This window comes from Aptenodytes forsteri, unplaced genomic scaffold (genome assembly GCF_000699145.1).
Source record: "Aptenodytes forsteri isolate BGI_AS27 unplaced genomic scaffold, ASM69914v1 Scaffold242, whole genome shotgun sequence".
Taxonomy (NCBI): Eukaryota; Metazoa; Chordata; class Aves; order Sphenisciformes; family Spheniscidae; genus Aptenodytes; species Aptenodytes forsteri.
Window position 1 is genome coordinate 1,299,751 of NW_008795253.1, and position 21,145 is coordinate 1,320,895.

The 21,145-nt window shown below is 35.5% G+C and overlaps 1 protein-coding gene across 1 annotated transcript in view; it reads left to right on the forward strand.

Annotated features, from left to right (window-relative positions):
* CPEB2 (cytoplasmic polyadenylation element binding protein 2) overlaps positions 1–21,145 on the forward strand; it is a 52,119-nt gene that overhangs the window by 1,811 nt on the left and 29,163 nt on the right. The window contains exons 3-5 of the mRNA XM_019472014.1: positions 112–155; positions 2,277–2,555; positions 13,388–13,478. Of these exons, the coding sequence (XP_019327559.1) occupies positions 112–155; positions 2,277–2,555; positions 13,388–13,478 (414 nt within the window). The remainder of the gene's footprint in view (positions 1–111; positions 156–2,276; positions 2,556–13,387; positions 13,479–21,145) is intronic.

The following is a 21,145-nucleotide window of genomic DNA, read 5'->3' on the forward strand; positions in this document are numbered from 1 at the left end:
GGCCCTCCTCGGTGCGCCGTCGGCTACCCAGGAACGTCGTTTCTTTTCGGGGTGAGAGGAGGGAGTTTCCTCTTATCGAAGAGGGTAAACGCTCCTTTTCGTGTCAAGAAGGAGTTTCACGTGAAAACATCCCCCTTGCCTACCCGCAGTCGCCCGTACCGAGCGCGGTGTCCCCGGAACAATGAGCCTGACAGCTCCGGCCGGCGCCGCCGGTGCCTCCTCCCCGGGAAGCCCCTTCCCCAGCCTCAAACCTGCCCTCGCACCCCCTGGGCGTGCTCGGTTGGATGGGTAGAAGTCACCGAAAGTAGATTCAGATGGGAAAGCTGTCAACGTTGTCGCCTTTCCAGGGGTTTTGCCCGAAATTACTTGAATTTGTATCCAAAGACAACGCTGTGTTTCAGGTTACCATAGTTCTGCTACCGGTTTTAATCAAGCGGCATAACGATCCCATGTTGAAATGGAAGTTTACCTTTCTTCCTGGAACAAAATATTCATTGTAAGACATCAGAGAAAAGCAGATCCACGTTAATATTACCTGCTAGTGTATTATAGCTACATCTTGCTCTGATCATCTACTCGGTTATGAAAGGCTGAAGTTAAATAGGCCTCATCTTAATTTTTATTTCATTCTAGTATTAAATCCTGTCAGTTTTAATCGGTAGAACTGGATTTGTGAAGCATTTCTATCAGAACTGGAATCTCACGTTAAGTGTGCCTGCCCAAGAACTGATTTGGATGCATCATGATTAGGAGCTAGTTGTCCTTAACATCTATAATAACCCTCTTCAAACAAATTCCAAAGCAATTCTCCATCTGTGAGGTGTACAGGAATTTTCTCTCAGTTACAAGTTGTAGGTAAACTTAAACAGTGCCATGACAGCATAGCTAGCAATATTAGAGGCTTGTAACATTTGGCATTATCTCTTAAGGTTTGTTTCACAATAGAGTGCCTGCCTCTCCCAAAATTCCAACCAAAGTATTCAAGTTTTACAACATAATTATCTATAATTATATAGAATGGGATGTTTTCCTGATTACTTGACCAAAAATGGCTTTAGTGGGGTTTTTTTGTTTGTTTTCTGGGGGGGGTTGTTATAATTTTATCTTTCTGTCTTCAGAAAGTTCTATCTAATACATAATGTATTGACATGCTTTAAATTTTTACGTTATTGGAATTACAAGCTGAGGGTTGCTTGCAGCTAAGCTTAGAGATAAAAGTAGTGCGTTTTGACTTCACAGAAGAACTGAATTTAGAATATCCCGCCCCACACACACCCCATTTCTATGTTTTGAGAAAAAGCCTTTCCAAGAAGTCAGATTTGAGAACACTAAAGATAAATACTGTTCTTCACTGTCAGTCAGGCTCAGTGGGTCCACCTCTTGGTAGAATGACAACCACTGTAGGTCACTTTTTAGCACAAGTTGTGGCTTAAGAATAAAAACTTACCATCCTGTAAAATCTTCCCTCTAAAGACTGCTTACATTTTCATATTGAGGAATATAGTGCACTTGTTAGATACAGAAATACTTCATACCGTGTCTAAATAGGAAAAAAAAAAAAATCCTCAACCCCCCCCCACCCCAGATTCCATCCTGCAGAATTCCACAGATAGTCCCGTTCATTACTCCAGAAATACTTGAGCAGTGGCTTCAGAATAATGCATTTTAATGTGGAAATGTTAAGATAGCTCCTTCAAACAGATTCTCTGTACAGTAATTGGTGCTCTTTTTGCTCTTATATGGTGAAATAATATTACTACTCACTGAGTAGAAATTATTATTAGTAGAATAATTATCTTAATTATTATTCTAATTATTATTTTGATAGTAATTTTAAAAATTGACCTCTTTGAAATTCTTGTGTTATTTTTGCAGAGATCTCACTATATAATACCAAGTAATGTGTGATAAGATGGTCTCAGGGTTTTTTGTAACATGGTTTTACACCCTGGAATTGTTCTACTGAATAGCTTTAAAGAATGCTAACAATTACTAAAATTATAATCTAAATTGCTTGCACAAGTACTGCAGGGTTTTTTGGGGGGTGTATGGGGGAGTGGGAATTACAATTTTTGTTACAATGCTGTGTTTTCTTCCTTGCTTCAGTAATTAATTTATATGTTATCAGGAAAGAGTGGTTTATAGAAATCTCTGCGCGTTGATTCCTTGGTGGTTGGTTGTTTTGGTTTTTTGGTGGTTTTGTGGTGGGTTTTTTTAAAAAGTAGAAAAACATTTCAAGTATTTTCAAAATAATAAAAATGAATCTTTCTTTTTAGCCTCTTCTGAAGCAGTCGCCCTGGAGCAATCAGAGTAGCGGCTGGAGCACAGGAAATATATCCTGGGGAGGAATGCATGGCAGAGACCATCGTAGAACTGGAAACATGGGAATTCCAGGAACTATGAACCAGATCTCTCCTTTGAAGAAGCCCTTTTCTGGTAATGTCATAGCTCCTCCTAAATTTACTCGCTCCACTCCATCACTGACACCAAAATCGTGGATTGAAGATAATGTTTTCCGAACTGACAACAACAGTAATACTCTCCTTCCTTTGCAGGTAAGGATGGTATGTAACTGGTGTGCTGATAGTCTTGCATAGCATTTTGGCTTCATTCATTTTAAAGGAGAATTAAACAGTGGTTACAGCCCTGATACTTGGTTTGAAAATTGTATATTTCTATATTATTTTTAGTCCTAAATCGCAACTAACCCCAGCGTTTTCAATGTATTCAGCAATATATGATTCTCACAGTTAATTAAGAATATTGATGGTCAAGAAAGATAGAAACTGTAGCCGCTGATGCAGCAATACAGCAAAATACATTTAATCCAGCAAGTATTTTCTGCCTATGGTAATGCTCATATTCTTATAAATCCCTTTAAAACTCAGGATTTTTTTGTTCGCTTGTCCTTGTACATACGTCTTCTTACTTTTGTAGATGGCTCTGAGTCTTTGTCATGTTCGTCTCTTACTAGTATTCTAGGCTGACATTTGCTGTTAGTGAGATTTTTTTCCTCCACGTTATAGCAACTTTTATGTTATGTTTTGGCTGGAAACCCTGTGACTTAGAAGTGTTAAACAGGAGGATGTGTCTTAGAACTAAAGATCTGGGTTCACCTCCTGAATTTTGCCAGTGGCATCTTATGTGACTTTAGGTAAGTCACTTAACTCCAGCCTCAGTTACCTGTTGGTAAAATTTTACTTTTCCCATTCCTGCCTATATTCATTTAGTCATAACATTTCTTGTTAGCAGAGACCTTTATTTGGATCCCAATCTCAGTTGCCATTCTAACAATTTACAGTTTTTGCATGGGTTTCTTGTTACAAGCTTTTTTGCTTGGGCAACTTACCTTAGAAACCATGCATTTTAAAATAGAAAGCAGATTACACCATTAATTCTGTACATTCTTTAATTTTCATTACACCTGTCAGCATTGTTTTTTGTCTCACACTGAGCTACTATATTCCAGCGACAGTAAAAAAATACAATATGCAGAGAAAATAATTAGAATGTTTCTTTATCTCCACATAAGGCTATTATAGTTGTTTTTTGTTAGGTTTCACACAGAGTAACCTAGAGTTTCATTTGTCGTAATTGTGATCATATTTGAGTTTGTACAGCTGTATTTGCATTAATTAGCAAGCTAATCCTTATGTAGCTGTAATAGTGGCAAAAGGGCGTTCCCTGGGACCAGATTTCCCACTAGAGTTCCTGTTTTTCTTACCATTTTGCTGGTGGAGTTCCATTTGGCACAAGAGGCCATGTCCTGACTCTATCCAGGTGAGCTCTGATACTTGAAGTATTCTTGAGGCTAGTGGTGACTTTTAGACATACCTAAATTCTGCTCCAAGTGTATGCATTGGACCTGAAAACTCAAGAGGATTTGCCTGTACTGTGAAGACCCGTTCCATTAAGTAGCCTTGCTAGCTGGAATATCACAGTTGAATAATTTTTGTGTGGGTGGAAATACAGGTAAAAAAGGTGCCATTCTTTATGTATTCAACCTGATCTGTTAAGGAAAACAGGTTACAGATGGGTAATGCTTTGCAGTGGAGGGCTCCAAAAATAGTTGAAAGTAAACACTGAAATGTCTCCCGAAGATGTTAGCCTAAGGAGTAGGGTTAAAAATATTAATGCCGTCATACATTGAAACTGCAGTGACGTATACGTTGGAATTCATATGCAGCTAAGCACAAGTTGTGAATATGTTTACTCATTCAGTATGCCTTACAAGTCAGTATGACTATTACTTTGAACTTTCAGAAGTTTCTACAGCAGTCACCTAATATAGGTGAACTCATTTTATGTCTAAACAAAAGTCTTGTGCATTCAAACTAGAATCTAAATAATTTCTATCTAGTAGGGTAGAAAAAAAAATCCTTGCAATTTAACTTTATAATAAATTACATTAACGTTTCCATTTGGGAGTTGGTTTTTGGTTCTTTTTGTGGTGGGTGTTTGTTTGGTTTTGTTTGGGGTTTTTTTTGAAGAGAATGTCAAAGTGAGAAGGTGGGCACACTTAATTGTTGTTGGTCTTATCTGTGAGCACCAGAGCCACCAATTAGATAGACCTGTTTGGCTATATTTATGCTGTAGATCTATCTATGCTTAAATCTCCCTTGCATGTATAAAGTCATAGTTCCAGAACACAGTAAAAATAATGCTCTTTGAAGGGTTGCAGTGTTATCTACTGCTATTGTGGAAACACTAGATGTTTCCATAAATTACTCTGCTACACTGAAATCACGTTCTTATTTTTCAGTTATTATACTATTATTATATGCTTAATTCCTTGTGATGACTGTTACGTTTTGCAAGTCATAATGAAAAAATTAAATAGAGCTTGGAGCTCGTGCTTCTTTTCATCAGGACTTGTGTTGGCAATTGCGATGCTGTCAAACACCCATCTTGCTAATTTGTACTGTGCTTGTCTCCTTCCATAAAAGGCTGAGGTATTTAGATTGAGGATTCTTAAAGATACAGTAGCAATTTCAGAAGATACTCAAAAATAGCAGTAATTAAATTTTGTGCCATTTGAAAAGTCTTACATGAAAGCATTTATGTGTACATAGAAGTTACCTATTTCTTCCAACCTTCCACAGAGCAGACACATCTTAGCATGCATGTTGAATACATACTGCATCATTCACGATTTTGCAGAATACTTTTCTGCATGATCATGCATCTTTGTTTTAACTGCAGTAATCATTTTGTATGACAGGGGACAAAGCACCTCTCCTCTGAACTTTAGCTAGCTCAAGCTTAGCAAATGAAAACAGGTTAGAAAAGCCAGTGTCCTCACTGACTAACTTTCTGTAGATCATTAATGTTCTGCTACCATTTTTAAAATGCTATATATTTTTTTGCTAAACCCAAATGGCATTCAGCAGTGTCAGCTGCTCATCCAGTTTCTGTAAAACATGTACCTAATGCAAACAAGATAAGCCCACAGAGGAATCATATACAAATTCAAAGCTTTTCCCTTCCGTGAAACTTATTTATTCTTTGGTGTTTGTATTGATGGATGGTCCCCAGTATAGAACTGACATCAATTCTGATGAAGATAATGTTTGTTGGCATTAAACTAATATAGCAGTGACAATGAATGTTATTACTGATAACTGAATAACTAATTATGTGTATTACTTAAAGGGATGAAAGCAGATTTTCTGTACTTCATAGTTAAAACTGAAACATACCCCTGTGAAGTTGAATTCACAGCGGCCACATCAGTTACAGCAAAGCTGCTTTGCTTACAGCAGTTATGAAGGACATGGCTCAGGGGAATTTTCCAAAGTTCAAGAGTTTTATTTTGTTTTTAAATAAAGGTAGTTAAACCTCATGGCAACACTGATTTAAACATGAGCAAATTAAGCCAATAGCCAAGTTTTTCTTATGTGACTCACTGTAAGAAGCTTTTTTTTCCTCCCTCAGATTTTTAAGATAACACAAACTACATCATCTAAAGTTCTTTCATAGACAAGATTATGTCTACAAGTTTAAGTTCTGCCACACTGCTTGAACCATTATAGGTACTTCATAGAGGGAAGGGATTGTTGCCTTGTACCGGAATCATTAAGGAACAATTAGAAATCTTGTCAGGTATTCACACCATCTAAATTAAGCATTTAATTGAGGAGCCTATTTCTCCTTAGAGAGAACCTAGGCTCCTTATTTAGATAATCTAATTCTCTAGAAGAACCTACCTGGCACCACTGACCATATGCAGCCCCTGGGATTCCAGTTCAGGCACTTACGTTGCATGTCAAGAAGTCAAACAATATGAATATTGTCTCTTATTCCCTGATCTAAAGTACAAAAAAAATGAATATAGGATGCAAACAAAAAATATATTTCTAACCCCAGATACTGTTTTTTCAAAAAAAAACATGCTTCAGGCATTTCTGTGGCCAAAACGCAAGCACAGAAATCAGTGTTTTGTATATTCATTTTTTTTCATTTATATTCCTTGGATGAGGAAAATAATTAACCATTTCCAATTTTATTTTTTTAAACTGCTGTGTCTGCTAACCCTATTTTGATTGCAAGCTTAATGTTTCTTAGTATCTTGCAAGTAGGCTTACTGAAGCCTGTTATAATAGTTTAATAATACACTTCAGTGTTTAACTTTTCATTCTAGTAAAAACACTGCATTCTATGAATGTGAATTTAGTTTCTGTCTCTTTTGAGTTAAGGAAATACACTGCATGTCTGTGTGTTTTTCACCGTGATTTGTCCTTCCTGTTTGTTCAAACAAACAGTACGTGCAATGTTTGTGGTCCTAAAAGCTGAGCTTTATTATTCTACGTTTGAATATAGCTCTCCAGCTGGGGATTTGTATGGTAAGGTACCATCTCTCACAAATGCAGATTTTTCTTTTTATTTTTGAAATGTGCTAAAGTTTTCAAAGAAAACAAAATGCTTGCAAAGCAAAATGAGTTTTAAGATTGTACTTCACGACAGGTGTTAGTTTTAGATATTTAATTTAAACTGCTGTCATGTTGCTTCCGTCTACAATGACTTCCATTCAGAGGATTTCAGATTCTCAATATTACAGTTTTAGTAGTTTAATAAATGTACCTTAACAGTTTAAATGACTAATCTAGATGATACACATACCAGTCAATACTAGATGAAGAACAAGTTGCTGAAGTTGGGTTCTTAGTGCCATGTTTAGAATCCTAAATAGGTGGCCTGTTTCTTCAGAAGTGCTGAGTGTGTTTGGCAGCTCATGTTAAACTTGAAGGCATTGGGAGTATCTAGCTGCTAAGTTCTTTTAGTCTTCAGACTAGTGTAATTGTCCAAACACTAATTTATAAGCCAGGCTTTACCATTTTATTTTTACTAAGGCAATACCTGCAACAGAACAGTGTCTTCAGGATTTTTAATGCAGTAGATTGATTACCTGGGGCTGATTAAATAACATACAAAAACAGATACTCGAGTCTGAGGACCATACAGGGGATATCTGTAACTGGACAAAATGGTCTACTGCCATACTTTTAACTTCAGGATCAAGACCTTTGAGTAAATAGTATTGGGAGCTGCACAAATGAACGATTCAAAGGAATCAATGAGCTGAAAGTTTGTGAAGCTCACCATACAGATGTTTTTATGACTTTTTATGAACTAAGTATTCTCTCCTACTGTTAAAATTTGCTTCAGTTATACAGCTCATTCTATTAATGCAAGTCAAAGTCAGAATTAGGAAAAGTCAACAAAATACTTAGCAGCTGTGATAGTATAGCAATGATGTATACACTAAGTAGTGTATCTCACCTCATTCTGTCTGCCAAAGCACGGTTGTTCTCTAAAGTGAAAATGAGTATGTTCTCACCTAAGATCTATCCAAGAGTACACTTACCGTATCATCTGATGTATTTGCATTTAAGTACTCAAGACTGTATAGATATTTCTAGATGGGGGGTGGGGTGGTGAAGAGGGTAAAAAAGTCCCAAAGAGAAACCAAAACTTGAATAACAACTTCCCCTTCAAATGTCTAATTGTTCCTTTAGTTATTTTGTTGAAGCTATTCATACACAAATCTTCTAGACTTGCCTCATAAGTCAATCTTGCCAAGCCTTTAATCATCTCCATAATGAGTCTGGTTTGGTTCCAGTTTATGAATGTGTATTGCTGAGCTGAAGTACTCCAGTATGGGTACAGTACATGCTGTTGGGATTTTTTTTGTTTGTTTTTAAATGCTTATGTAGTTGGGAAGTAGGTGTGTCTTTGCCACAGGACCTGTTCTTGGTGCATTTTAGGCTGAATTTAGCTAGCTTATGTAGCTGATTGTGTCATTTTAACTTTAAAACACTTTTGTTGTCAGGTTGACCATTCACAGATGTCTACCAGATATTATAGTTCATCTTTACCACTAATGACACCATGGAAAGTAACCAAGCAATTTCATGTGTCTACTTTAAGCCTTCCTCCTTGCTTTTTTATAGAGCTAAAATTGTAGTTGTTACGGGTTTTCATACTAAGTTTCTCATTTACACTAGTTATGGTTTCAACAAGGGGCTTATGATTATAGTATGTCTTCACTAAAATGAGAATGACTTGAAGTTTAGATGTTAGCAAAGATGATATTTTAGAATATATAATGTACTTAATTGTTAGGTTATTACTGCTAACATAACACTGAATACTATATTTAGGTACTTTAAGTCTGTGAACACTTTATTATTAAGCCAGCTGTCACTTTCTAGTCTTAGAACACATTTTTATTCAGGTCAGTTTTAAGGCGAAAGAATGGAACTTGTTAACATTTTAGTTTGGGAAGTGATTTTAAAAAAAAGTTTCTTAAATTGACCTTTTAAAAAATTCAGTTAATTCAGCAAGGTCAAAGCTACAGAATCTTTTTTGCAGCTTGCTAAGACCATACTCGAAACTGACTAGAAGTTTTATGACTTTTGTTTCCAGCCTCCATCGGATGGTGCTACATTTCTTTAGAATATGAAGGGATGTGTAAAGGAGCATATTTTAAAGATACTTGCATTTACTGAATTTAATACTTATGTTAGAAGTCTAATTTTTTTACTCCAAGTAGTTCTACAGATCAGTAGTTTAAAGAATGCATCCAAAATTCAATGTTGTTTAACTTCTTAACTATGAACATCTATTTCTAGTGTTTGTGGTTAAAGATTAGCAAAATTGCATTCACTGTTTAATAGTTTCTGTCCTTGTATTTGCTTTATGCGTAAATGACAATATATAAGCTTTGACATGTGACTGCGCTGAGTTTCTGCAAATGCTTGAACAGGATAATCTTTGCATAAATTGCATGGATATATTTGGAAGTCCTAAATAGATTGTGCCAAGAAAAATGATTTGTCCAACAATTGAGTGCTGAAACTTACTCTTCAGGGAAAGCTGCCTTCCTCCCATTCATTCCACATTTAGACGTATGGGGGCAGGACCTCTGAAGTGCACACTCTGTAGATGTATTTTGAATGACATTGTCAAAGTCCTTCTAGCACTAACTGTATTCTATGGGTAGGATACTTCATGCTTCTCCTATATTGTGTAAATTTGTAAAAAGTCAGAAATAATTATCACTTTCCTGTAAACTTTCTTACATAGTCTTAACTATTAAATTGAGGTGCCAATTTGTCACTTAGCCATATACCTCTGAATCTGTAGGCAGTTATACTAAAACCACATTTTCAATTCTGCTGTGTATGAAAGCAGATGTGATTCTGGTATTGGAAACGTAGGTCAAGCAGGATTCAAAATTTTATACAGTTAAAAAGAAATAAAAAGCTAGTGTGAGAATTCATAGTGCTTGGGAGAAGTTAACTATCAGCTCTGGGAGAAAAAACTAGCATTATGTTGTGACATTCTGCTGAGAGATGGACCTTCTGACACAGCAAGAGTTCACTTGCTTCTTAGCACAGAACTGATGAGTCACAGAGGTGAGGGAAATGCAAAATATTTTACAGGAGTTCAGCCTTGACAAAAGCAGCTTTTGGAGTCAGGATGATACAAAACTTGTATTAACATATGCGCTTATGTATCAGTGCCTTTGTACTACTGATTATCTTGAGTTTCATTATTTTAACACAGTTGATAAGCAGTTATCTTCTAAAAAAAACCTGGAACTACATTTAAAACAACATGGAAATAGTTCTAATTCTTGGGACTATTTCCGTGTTGGTTTAGAAGTAGTTCCAGGTTTTTTTTAGAAGATAACTGCTTATCAACCGTGTTGAAATAATGAAACTCTAGATAGTCCCAAGAATTAGGACTATTTCCATGTGCATGGAAAACTATCTAAACCAATCATGTTCAGTGGTAGTACTACTCGTGCTTGTCCCAAACATGAAGGAAAATCACAGCGGAAGCTTTCCGCTTGAGTAGAGCGTGCTGTAGTAGAACTGTCCCCTTTCAAAGCGTTGTGGATTTTTTTTTTTGTACAGCAGAAGTTTCTAGAAAATCTTTGCTGATATCATGTACATTATTGAAATACTTTCAAGTTCTGCTTTGAAATGAAAGCTTCACATTTGCATAGATGGTAACTATGCTTTTTAAAGATATGATGTACATATTTGGGGAGCACAAAGCGGTGTTTCTAGCATTATAGAGCCTAGTTGCACAAAGGTTTAAAATGAACCTTGTACCCAAAGAATTACTTACTCCTTTTGAGATTAGCTAAATTTCAGATAATGTTGCTTTATAGTATGTACTTCACTAGTGTGAATTGGAATAGATGTTAAAAGTTTGAAGCACTGATTACCTAGATATTACCCAAACTCACAAGTGGATAGTGTGATGTGGGTAGTAAGATAGCAGAATACAATTCCCATATTTAAATCCTGCTTTACTTTAGTGTATTCACAACCTTTTTATATTGTATGGTGCATGCCTATTGCATGTTTCCACTGCCAGAAATGAAGTAGTACAATTCAAAGAAACCTCTTTTTTTTTAGCTTTATAGACATGAACTTTCTAAGGTATAAAGAGGATGGGCAAAGTTTGTCTTCTGCTTCCAGCAGCGCAAGACCTTTCACTTTGGATACACAAAACTTGCAAAACAGAATGATGCAAGGGTGAAGTTATAATCATTGCACCATGTCAGCCAGTGCAGCAGTTTACAAATGAATCACAAACGCATGTTACATGTTTCACTTTTCCATTTCTCTGTAAGATCCATGACCAAGTGGGCCAGTATTAGGAATTAACCATGATGGAGCCCTTTCTTACAGGCTTCTGCTCTCCAGAGCAAAATTAAGTCTGCAGTGATGACTGTTTGCTAGATAGTCATGTGTTATCTCAACATATATGTATATAGCAATGATCAAAAAATAAATAAGACAATCTTATTTAGTGAGCCTGTAACAAAGATGAAGTGTGACACATACAGTTCAGTCCAGTTTTTACCAATACTAGTTCTCTTCCCCTATCAGCTACAGAGGTAGCAAAGCATGTTTTCTGTTTACTCAGCATTGGTTTTTGCAAGAACACTTACTCCCTACCAAGTACTGACTTCAGCTGAATTTAAGACTTCATTAAAAATCCTGATAAGATACCTTCTGAATGCTAGGGGACAGTAGGGAACCGATCCAGCTTTGTCACTGCTTACACCTTCTATAGAGAGCAAGTTTGCTATAGTAAGCAGGTTCTTTTCATTGTGCTATTGAGAAACAAACCTGCAAGGGCATGGAAGCAGATTAGTCACTTCAGTTTCATTCTGCTGCTTCTCAGGACAGCTAGTGAACTGAATGAAAGCCAGCCAGTCCCAAAATAAGGCTGCTGTGAACTAAAATAGTACTGGCGACCTGCTGGCATTCAAACCGGATTGAAGATCACCTCGCAAAGTGTCAGCGGCATTTGGTCTGGGACATGGCAGGTGACAACAGAAACCTACTTTTTTGATTTATCATTAAAGTTATCTAAAGGCTTCAAAAAAAAAAAGATCCTATCAAATGAACATAGCAGATTGCTTGTGCAACAGGAAGCCATTACTCTTTATAGTTGTTTGAGGGAGAGGGAGCTGAAAAAAAGGCTTCTCCCTCTTCATCCCAATGTTGTATCAAGTTGACTAAACTTTCTAAGAAAGATGAAAGTAAAATCTTAGCTTCATCATGGCTTGTTTTGCAAAGCTGTTGATGAGTCACAGTTTCTGACTCAGAAAACCTCTATTTCAAAGCTTGTTTTTTCACTCCCCAAACATGAAGAATACCTGCTTGCTGAGGGACGTAGCTTGAAATCAATCTATTTTCTGCTGAACTGTCATGGAAAGTCACAGTGAGTGTGGGTCAGATACCTTCTGTCCCATTATATATATGCTAAGTGGATGGCTGAATCTTTATTGAATTTTAATGGTCATGGGATGTGTGTGGTGTATTTCATCCTACTCTGTTGAGTTACTGCAGTGCAACCAGAGAGTAGACAACAGTAAAATTAAGGCATGATTACAGGATTCCTTTAAGTGCAATACAGTCCAGCCCAGAAGCCTTGCAAGTAGAAGGGATTAAGATTTTACGCAAACTATTTTCAGTCTCTGATGGTATCCCAGAAAGACCAAAGAAGTTAGAAGTCATCTTTTTTTCTGTCTTTGTAACTTGGGTGTGTTAGAAAATGTGTGAGAAAATGTCTTAGTTGAGCATAAAATCAGTGAAAACATTTATGATTTATTACAGTAACTTTTAATATCTTCAGTGAAAATATTTGTAAGGTATTATGGTAATTCTTATTAATCTTCATGTGCAAAAAAATTGTTCTCTATGAGGCTGATAATCTATTAGTAAGCTTTGTGACATTTTCTTTTCGTAGTTTAGCTTTAATTTTCCAACCTTTAACCATTTAGTGCTGACCGTTTGTAACTCAAGTCTTTGTATGCAAAGGGTCTCAGATTAATCACCCAGAAGCCAGAAGTGCAGTCTCAGCAGGGGGCTGAGGGCCCATGCAAGGTACTTAGCCAAGCACCAAGAAAATGCTTTCTTTGATATGAGGTGACTGTCCTTCTTGTCTTGTAGTTCCCCACCTTACTCACTGTTTAACTTCTGCATGAAATGAAATTGAGCTCTTACAGACATGAGTCTCCTTCATTAAACAGCCTAATGCTTAACTCTGCTGTGGATCACTAGAACTGATTCAAGCAGTTCTTCTGAAGGAAACAGGCAATCACAGGCTATGAAAGTGCATACACAGAAGAGTTCTTTACAGTGCATCTCTAGTTTTATATTTAGATGCTATTAAATTTACTGTTAAAAATCAGGTCTTACTGTTAATAAATTCAGGTATCTTAAGCTTTTGTATCACTGTCCCTTTCCAGAGTGTCTGAGCGTACAGCCTTTAGAAGGCACCTTTGTCTTCCTATCAAGTTTCCTGTTAAAAAGTACAGAATTTGTATTCCACTACTAAGGATTTTGTTCTCTTTTAGGATCGAAATAGAATGTATGACAGTCTGAATATGCACTCTTTGGAAAACTCCCTTATTGACATTATGAGAGCAGAGCATGATCCACTTAAAGGTATGTTATTATGCTAAATAAAGAAAAAAGGGTCATCCATTCTGCATATTTGAATTAATACTGATTGCTAATTTAGATTCTAGGGTCATATTAAAATAGCAAATGAATTATTTTCTCAACTGACATGAAAGGTCAATCTCAAGCTGTATTTTATTGAAAACATTGGTTTACAGTCGTTTAAAATCAACTTAAGCTTTAGTGGTTTCATAGGTTTTTCTCTCTCTCCCTTCCATCCTTCCCTCCTTTCCCCCAAGAAATTCATAGTTAGTTTTATTTGAAATTTACTTGTCTGCTGTAGGAAATTCTACCTCAGTTTGTAAAGACACGCTGTTCTGTTAGAGGTAGCCAAAAGAGGGTGGGAGGGGAATCAAAATGCTACTAGTGTTAGCCAGTTAATTTTCCCTTTCTTTGCAGTGGAAGCTGAAAAGAAAATTAAGTCCACTGGTAAATTCAGTTTTTGTCCCTTCAAATATTTTTTCAAAGCCCCTGGAGGATAATAATGCATTTAGTTGTCCAGTTTCTGAAGTGCAGAAATACACTCAGCTTTAGAATGCTGGTTCCTCTTACCCTTCTGGGCTTGTTCAAATTGTTTGGTCACAGCACTAAGCATATAGCTAATATTTGTGGGCTTCAATTTTAATTCCTCTATTCACTGTGCAGTAACTCACTCTTTTGAATTCTGTTTTTCCATACTTATTCTCAGGTGGAGTTTACCGTTGAACTTTGGGGCAGGGAGCCCAAGCCATTTTATTTGGCCTGATTGAATGTTATCTCATTTGTGGTGTTATAATTAGACTAACACAATCTAACTTAAAAATTATCCAAGACTTTGGGCTTGCTTTGCAGAAATTAAGTCTCAATATTGAAGCAATTGAAAAAATAGTTAAAAAATTTCTTTCTTTTTATATTGTTACTTACTCCCATCCATTCTCCATTTCTATATATTACATTAGCACATAAGGGCCTGCGTTCTCCTAATTTGAAAGACACTTTGCTAGAGTCTGCTCATGGTTCTCTTAAGATCTGTAATCAATTGGAAGACCTGTAGTATTCAGGTCGCGCATGTAATAGTATTGTAAGATTTACAATGTAAAGCCAAAAGTTTGGGTTGTTTTTTTTTCAAGCTGAAAATCTCTACAAAGCATTAGTCAGTAGGTAGCATTCAGTTAGCCAGTTAATTTTCCTCCTCTTTAGAGTGGAAGCTGAAATTAAATTTTCTTAGATGTTCTTAAATCTGATCTCATTTCTTACTGCCTACAGAGGATTAATTCCAGTTTTAACAATTTTATCATTTAAGTCCATTATTAAATTCAATTTCTGTCTATTCTGCATGTTTACAAAACATTACTAAGTAACACAAAGGGGTTGAAACCTGTGAACAGTTAGCCCAGTGGTAACTGCTGTGGACTGAAAGCATGCATATGTCATCAAAGACAAGTTAGATCAGCCCTGTTTCAAAGCATTGTTGCTTCAATTTGCCACACTCAGGTGGTGACTAATATTTCTTTGGTTATCTGAACCTAAATCTACCATCAGGAAGGATATTAAAAGGTAAAGCTACTGTTAGGCATAAAATTAGAGAATGCAGATCTTCTATCGCAATATACTGTCATTGGAACCTTTCGCATTCCTGAAAACCAGTCAGTTTCTTCAGTTTTTTCTATGCTTGCTGACATGACAAATGGAAGTCGTTGCGCTGTTTCCCCTGCCATCACATTGTTTTCATTTTGGCTTCATAATGCAGAAGAGTTTTCAGAGGCACAGTGAGCACAGAAAAGACCCATTTTTATTTATCTCTTCATATTTCATTATGATACAATAGATGAAAACGATTTATTTCCAATAATAATTTTTCAGTGAGAATAAGACAAGACAAAGCTTCAAGATTTTAAAGTGAATTGGGTTCATACATAGACACTTTTGAAAAACTCAGCAAAGTTTCCATAGTTATTCTGTGCTTTTTAGGGACATGAGTATATGGTTTCAGTCTACAGTTCAGAGATTTTTTTTAACAGTTTCACCATCATACTCTTGCAGTGAAAATTCTGCGAAGTTTTATGTTTGAACTAAAACAGATGGAAGCCATAGATAGTGATGAATTCAAAGGAAATTCATTTTTTTGTTCAAGTGCCAGAGAACAATGCACATGCCAACTGAATTTAAATAGAGTAATTGTGTGCTGTTATTTAAATTGGTTACAATATTTTTTTTCTCTTTGGAAGTTATTAATTTCAGTCGAAACAGCTACAATATTAACAGTAAGACACGAGAAAGGTTCCTTACTGACTGAAAATGGGAAGAAGAGATCACATCCTAGAATAGCCTTTTAGTTCCCCTCTACCCCTCTTCTGTTTAGTCACCATTAGTTGACATTTCTGTTATTTCCTAGCAACTTCAACTTTTTTTTTTCCTGCAAACCATGAAACACTAATTTTGTTATTTCAGTCTCTGTGGCTTTTCTTTTCACCACAGAAAATCTGACATTTACTTAAGAATCCATCATGTTTGCTTGCAGAATGCACAGGATTAAGAATATTATTGTTATTTATTTGTTGTTCTTATTAATATATAATGTACTTTGTTGTAACTAAAGACTATTTTGTAACTAGAGAATATTTTTATGACAAGTTTTTAAGTAAATCTAAGCACACTAAAACAATGCATCTCTTATATCTGACCACAGCAGTAAAATGAAAGTCCCTGGAATTTTAAGCACGTGTTTCAGATTTAGCTGCTTACAATACCTGGAGTATGACTAAGCATCTTGTCTCAGATTTTTCACAATGCAGAACAGACACTGTGTGTACCAGCTCACAGCTTTAAGTTTTGCAATTCAAGATCCATTTTAGAAGGAAGTCAAATTTCACCACTTTTGCTTTCATGAACTTGAAAAAACTTTATTTCAAATATGATTCACTGAAAGCTAAGTTTATGCCTGCCAAAAAATTGTTTATAGTTGCATAGTTTCAGCTTCACTTAGACAAAGTTTACTCTGTCATTACTTTACGTTACTACAGACATGATCAAAAGAAAGAAGTCATTTTTAGCTTTCACTGAGACATTTTTTTCAAGGTAGGTTAATAAGGAATAGATGCTTGACTTCACTAGTCATTGCAGCAGAAATACTGATCATATTAAAACTAATCTTTCCCATGCAGCTTGGTTGAAATGCATTTCATAATAAGACATTAAGTAATGTTTAAGATTACCCCATCCAATCAATGGAATATAAACTGAAGTTAAAATTAATAAAACTTAAATTAATTCATTTTTACATCATTGTTCTTAAATACCCTTTTTATTCTTCTAATAGCCCTTAAAACTATTTTGGGAGAAGAATTACAATATTGGTAGACTGAAATACACGAGTATTGGTCGTATAACTCTTTTCCAGACATACCTATTGTGTACTTGCATTTTTTTTTTCCCTTCTCCTCCCCCAAATACCAATGCTTCTTGATGTCAAGATGTAGAAAACTTAGATTCTAGACATTTCAGAAACAGGAAAGCCAATACATTTGGGCTAAAACAGATTATGGAAAAAACTTAGAAGAAATGGTTATATTTTGCATGGAATATGTATTGGAACTGAGGAGCAGGTGATTTAACGGCATTTATTATCTACTGTTTTAAACATCTTTCTAGTAAAGACTATGGTATTTTCCATGTAATTTAAGGGCTTGTCTTTTGTAAGGCAAGAGTACTGATACTGTACTCAATTTACAATTAATTTCTGTTTCCTGACCAACTCTCTTATAGCTGTGCAAGCTAGATGTAAGATAGTACTGAACTTGAATTAGCCATAGCTATATTAGCAGGAGTAACAAGAAGAAATATTAACTTTATGTTGAATTTTTCTTCTGTTTCTTTGTGAGGGGCAAAACAAATTTTTTAGGAAAGTTACGCAAATATGGTTTTTGTATAACTAGTAATAATAAAAGTAAACACTATTATTTGGCTTATCTGTGGGGAAAAATAACTTGATGCACTTAGAGAAGTCTGTCTTGCTTTTTCTTGGTTTTATTTTCCCTTTAAATTGGTTTAGTTGAGCTTTTCAGCTGTTAGACATCTTTCTTCTAAAAGCAACCTGCTGGCGCATGCTCAGTGAAGTAAAAAGAAAAGCATTGGTGACTCAGCAACACAGTAGAGAACATTTTCTTTCTTTGCATATGGTAAATTTTGTTTTCAAAGAAAGAAATTTGTTTTTTTTCTCTAACTTTTGTTTTCAAAGAAAGAAATTTGTTTTATGTTTTGTGTTATGAAACTCTAAGGTTTAAAGTTATGCAATTGCTTCCTAGAGTAATTCAAATTGCACTCAGAAGAGAGTTTCTGAGGCTGAACAAAAAAATATGAAAGGAAGAACTTTGCTCTTAGTCATATAAAAGGCTTTGAAATTGTACATACAGATTGTTTCCTCTTTCTGTCATAGAAACTTTGTATGAGAAAAGAATGTATTTAAGACTGATAGACTGATTTGCCTAAATAGATCAACTGTCAGAGACAACACATTTGGCCTCATTATGACTTACATAATTCTTACACAAGCACTTGAAAGTGTAGTATCTAGGCTTTCTGTAACTAGGTGTTGTCCAAACATGGTTTTGTGCTGTTGTCTTAACTACGCTGATTCAAAAACTGAGCTTTCTGAAACTGCTGCAATCCTCAGCCGTTCACTGGTCTGTTAAAGTAGTTTGGGAGAAACTTAACTTGGAAGCTTTTTCTCTTCTAGTCAGGAGATCTCTCGAAAAAAGGAAGATGGGAAAGGAATTTGTGATTCTCAGTCTCTTCAACCATTTAAGACTTTAAAAAAAAAGGGGAGGGAAGGAGACATGAAATATCAAACTTGTGAAACTGTGAGTCAGCAATGTTTAAAGCGGTTGTTATACTTAAATCTATCCCAAATGTTTTAATATATGGGGATTCCTCCAACAGTTTAGTTAAATAGGAATAGAAAGTATGCATTTCCAAAAGTAGATATGAATTTGCCTTAAAATGAAAAATGAGTAAGCACAACTACATGTGTATGCTCAGAAGACGCTTACAAAAAAATTTAAATTTCCATTGCCCATATTAGTAACGTGAGATTACAGAAATGTAGCTAAAACTAAGTTTGTTACTCTTTCCTCATGGTTTGGATTAGCAAGACTTTTAACTGGATTTAGTGGATAAACTGGCTCACCAAAATTTATTTGCAAGCTTTTTATTTTTTTCTGTCCTTACAGAAGAATACATTGTGAGAAATACATACCAGAGAGTTCTGTTAACATTAATGACATTTAGATATGGAAGAGGGGGCTAAATTTAATAGACCTCTAGTTGCAGAAGACATGTCAAACATACCTGCTTCTCCTTAGCAATACTATTTTTAATTTAGCCATGATACAGGAAAATTATTAATCAGTGGTAACGTGATGAAGTTGCAAGTTAGGTTTGCACAGAGAAAATTTCTAGGACATGATACTTTATGATACAGTACTGTAGTATTAGGCATTGTATTTGTTCCAGATAGCAGCACTAATACTAATTTTGGATGCTGTAGAGCTAAATTCTGTAGACAGTCAGTGAAGTGATTACTTTTCATTTCTTAGGAATGGAATATGTCTATTATTTAAATATTAGATATTCTCTAACTAATTTGTGGTTGATTTTAAACTAGTAAAGCATCTTTATATATATTACTAAAATTTCGGTTTTAAGCAGGTGGCAGCAACTGGAATTGCTAGATTATTGAATGGTTTATACGATTCTAGATTACTGATATTGAAGTAGGATGGGATTAGATAGGATTTGTGGTGAGGGCAGTTCTTAAAATGGTACTTTTTTTTTTTTTAAACACATCGAACAACATGCAGTGAACACAGCTGACTAGAAAGATATGTGATAGAAGCAAAGTAAATCGTAAGATGGTGCTCCGATCTTCTGTATTTTATACACTGATATTTTAAGTGAGGTTTAATATTGTGTATGTCCATTTAACTAGAATAATCTGTTCAAAATAGTGTAATCTGAGCTCTGTACAAGACTGGTCTTGCACCCAGTTCCATGCATGAAGTGTTCTGAATTCATTTAGATCATTAAATTCAGGTGGACACCCTAGAAACACTGCATTTTGCTTCAACAGATTAATCTGAGGGATAAGAACCTAAGTTAACGTATCAATTAGCAGTGATTGTATTTTGAAAAAGTAAGCAAACCTTCTATGTTAAAAATGTTTTTAAGGTTGTAAGTTCAAGTACTAGACAAGGTAGTAAACACAAGTATTAAGTTCACCAAAATGCAGTAATACAAAGTATGTTTTCATTGAAATAACCATGTAAATAAGACTTAAAAGAAGTATCAGTACAGCTGTACATGTACTGAATACTCTGTTACTCATTTTCCTTTCTAACCCTCAAATCATTCATTATCTGTACTACCAACTTCATCTCCGTAACACAGCAAGATTGGGTTTCTTTGTGTTTGTGTGATTCATAGGTTTTACGCTGCAGTAGTGGGCCCGGCTCCCTAGTGCACTCTCTCCCCGCTACTTAATGAGGAGTGCTTTATTATTTCAACTTTTTCAGTTCAGGACCTACGTTTCAGATGCAGCTTATTTGTGAAGCTATAGGGGAAAAAGTAAAAGAATGCAAAACCAGAGTTGTAAACCCAGCATTTACTATCTTCTAAAACAGTTTTCCTCTCCAGGTGTTGACACTGGCGGGCTTCTCTCTCCTGCTAGGCCTTAAATCTGACCTCTTTTTCTGTAGTAATCACAGAGAAAAATGTATCTCTTGTCTCCCTTGCTGAATAGGAAAAGAAGATAAATTTATACAGGCAGGGAGAAAGATACCACAGTTTTGAGGAGGTTCAAGATGAGATAATAATTTCTCACAATTTCTGTTGTTATTCTAGATAGATAAAGCATTGTGATTTGCAAGAAACAGCTCATATTGTTGCAAGTGTTTCTGTAGCACCTTATATAAACATGATGGTGACAATAAATAATCTTGTAAAATCCTTGCTGTTAGGCAAATTAGTATTACCTTTATAGACCAAAGAACTAAGAAGTAAAGCAAAGTGACTTGTTATATGCTATGCTGAGCAAACCAGTGGCAGCTCCCAGATTGCAATTTAAGGGCAGAATATTTATAGTTCCAAGAAACATTCAGTATAGCTGTAAATGTTCAGCATGACAGAAAAAATGGCTTGTATGTTAAAACTGGACATCTTGAAGATGAGGAACATGAAGACAGAGGCTCCTACAAAGATTTTTGTTTAGTATCTCGCCTAAGCCTGCTCAAAAATTCTGTAGAATTTAGAGAAGACAGCAGAGTCCTTTTGGGTGGCATTCATCTGCCCTTTTCCAGGAGGCTGCCCTTGCCCTTCACCGCTTTTTCTACACTTTTAAATTCCAAAGCAAATAGTTCCTACCTAATCTGCAGGTGTTCTGATACCATCTATTCTTATAATAATGAAATCTGTGGGAAGAGAAATAGTATGTGGCTGTATAAAAATCTTTTTGCCACAATGCCTGTAAATAATAAGGCTGAATAAAATATCCTAAATGACCTTAATCTTGCTATTTTGAAGTTTTGAGTGTAAGAGTTCAAAATGTATATTTTTTCTATATTTTTTGGTAGAAAATTATCATGTTGGTTTTCTAAAGGAGAAGAACAAAACTTAAACCC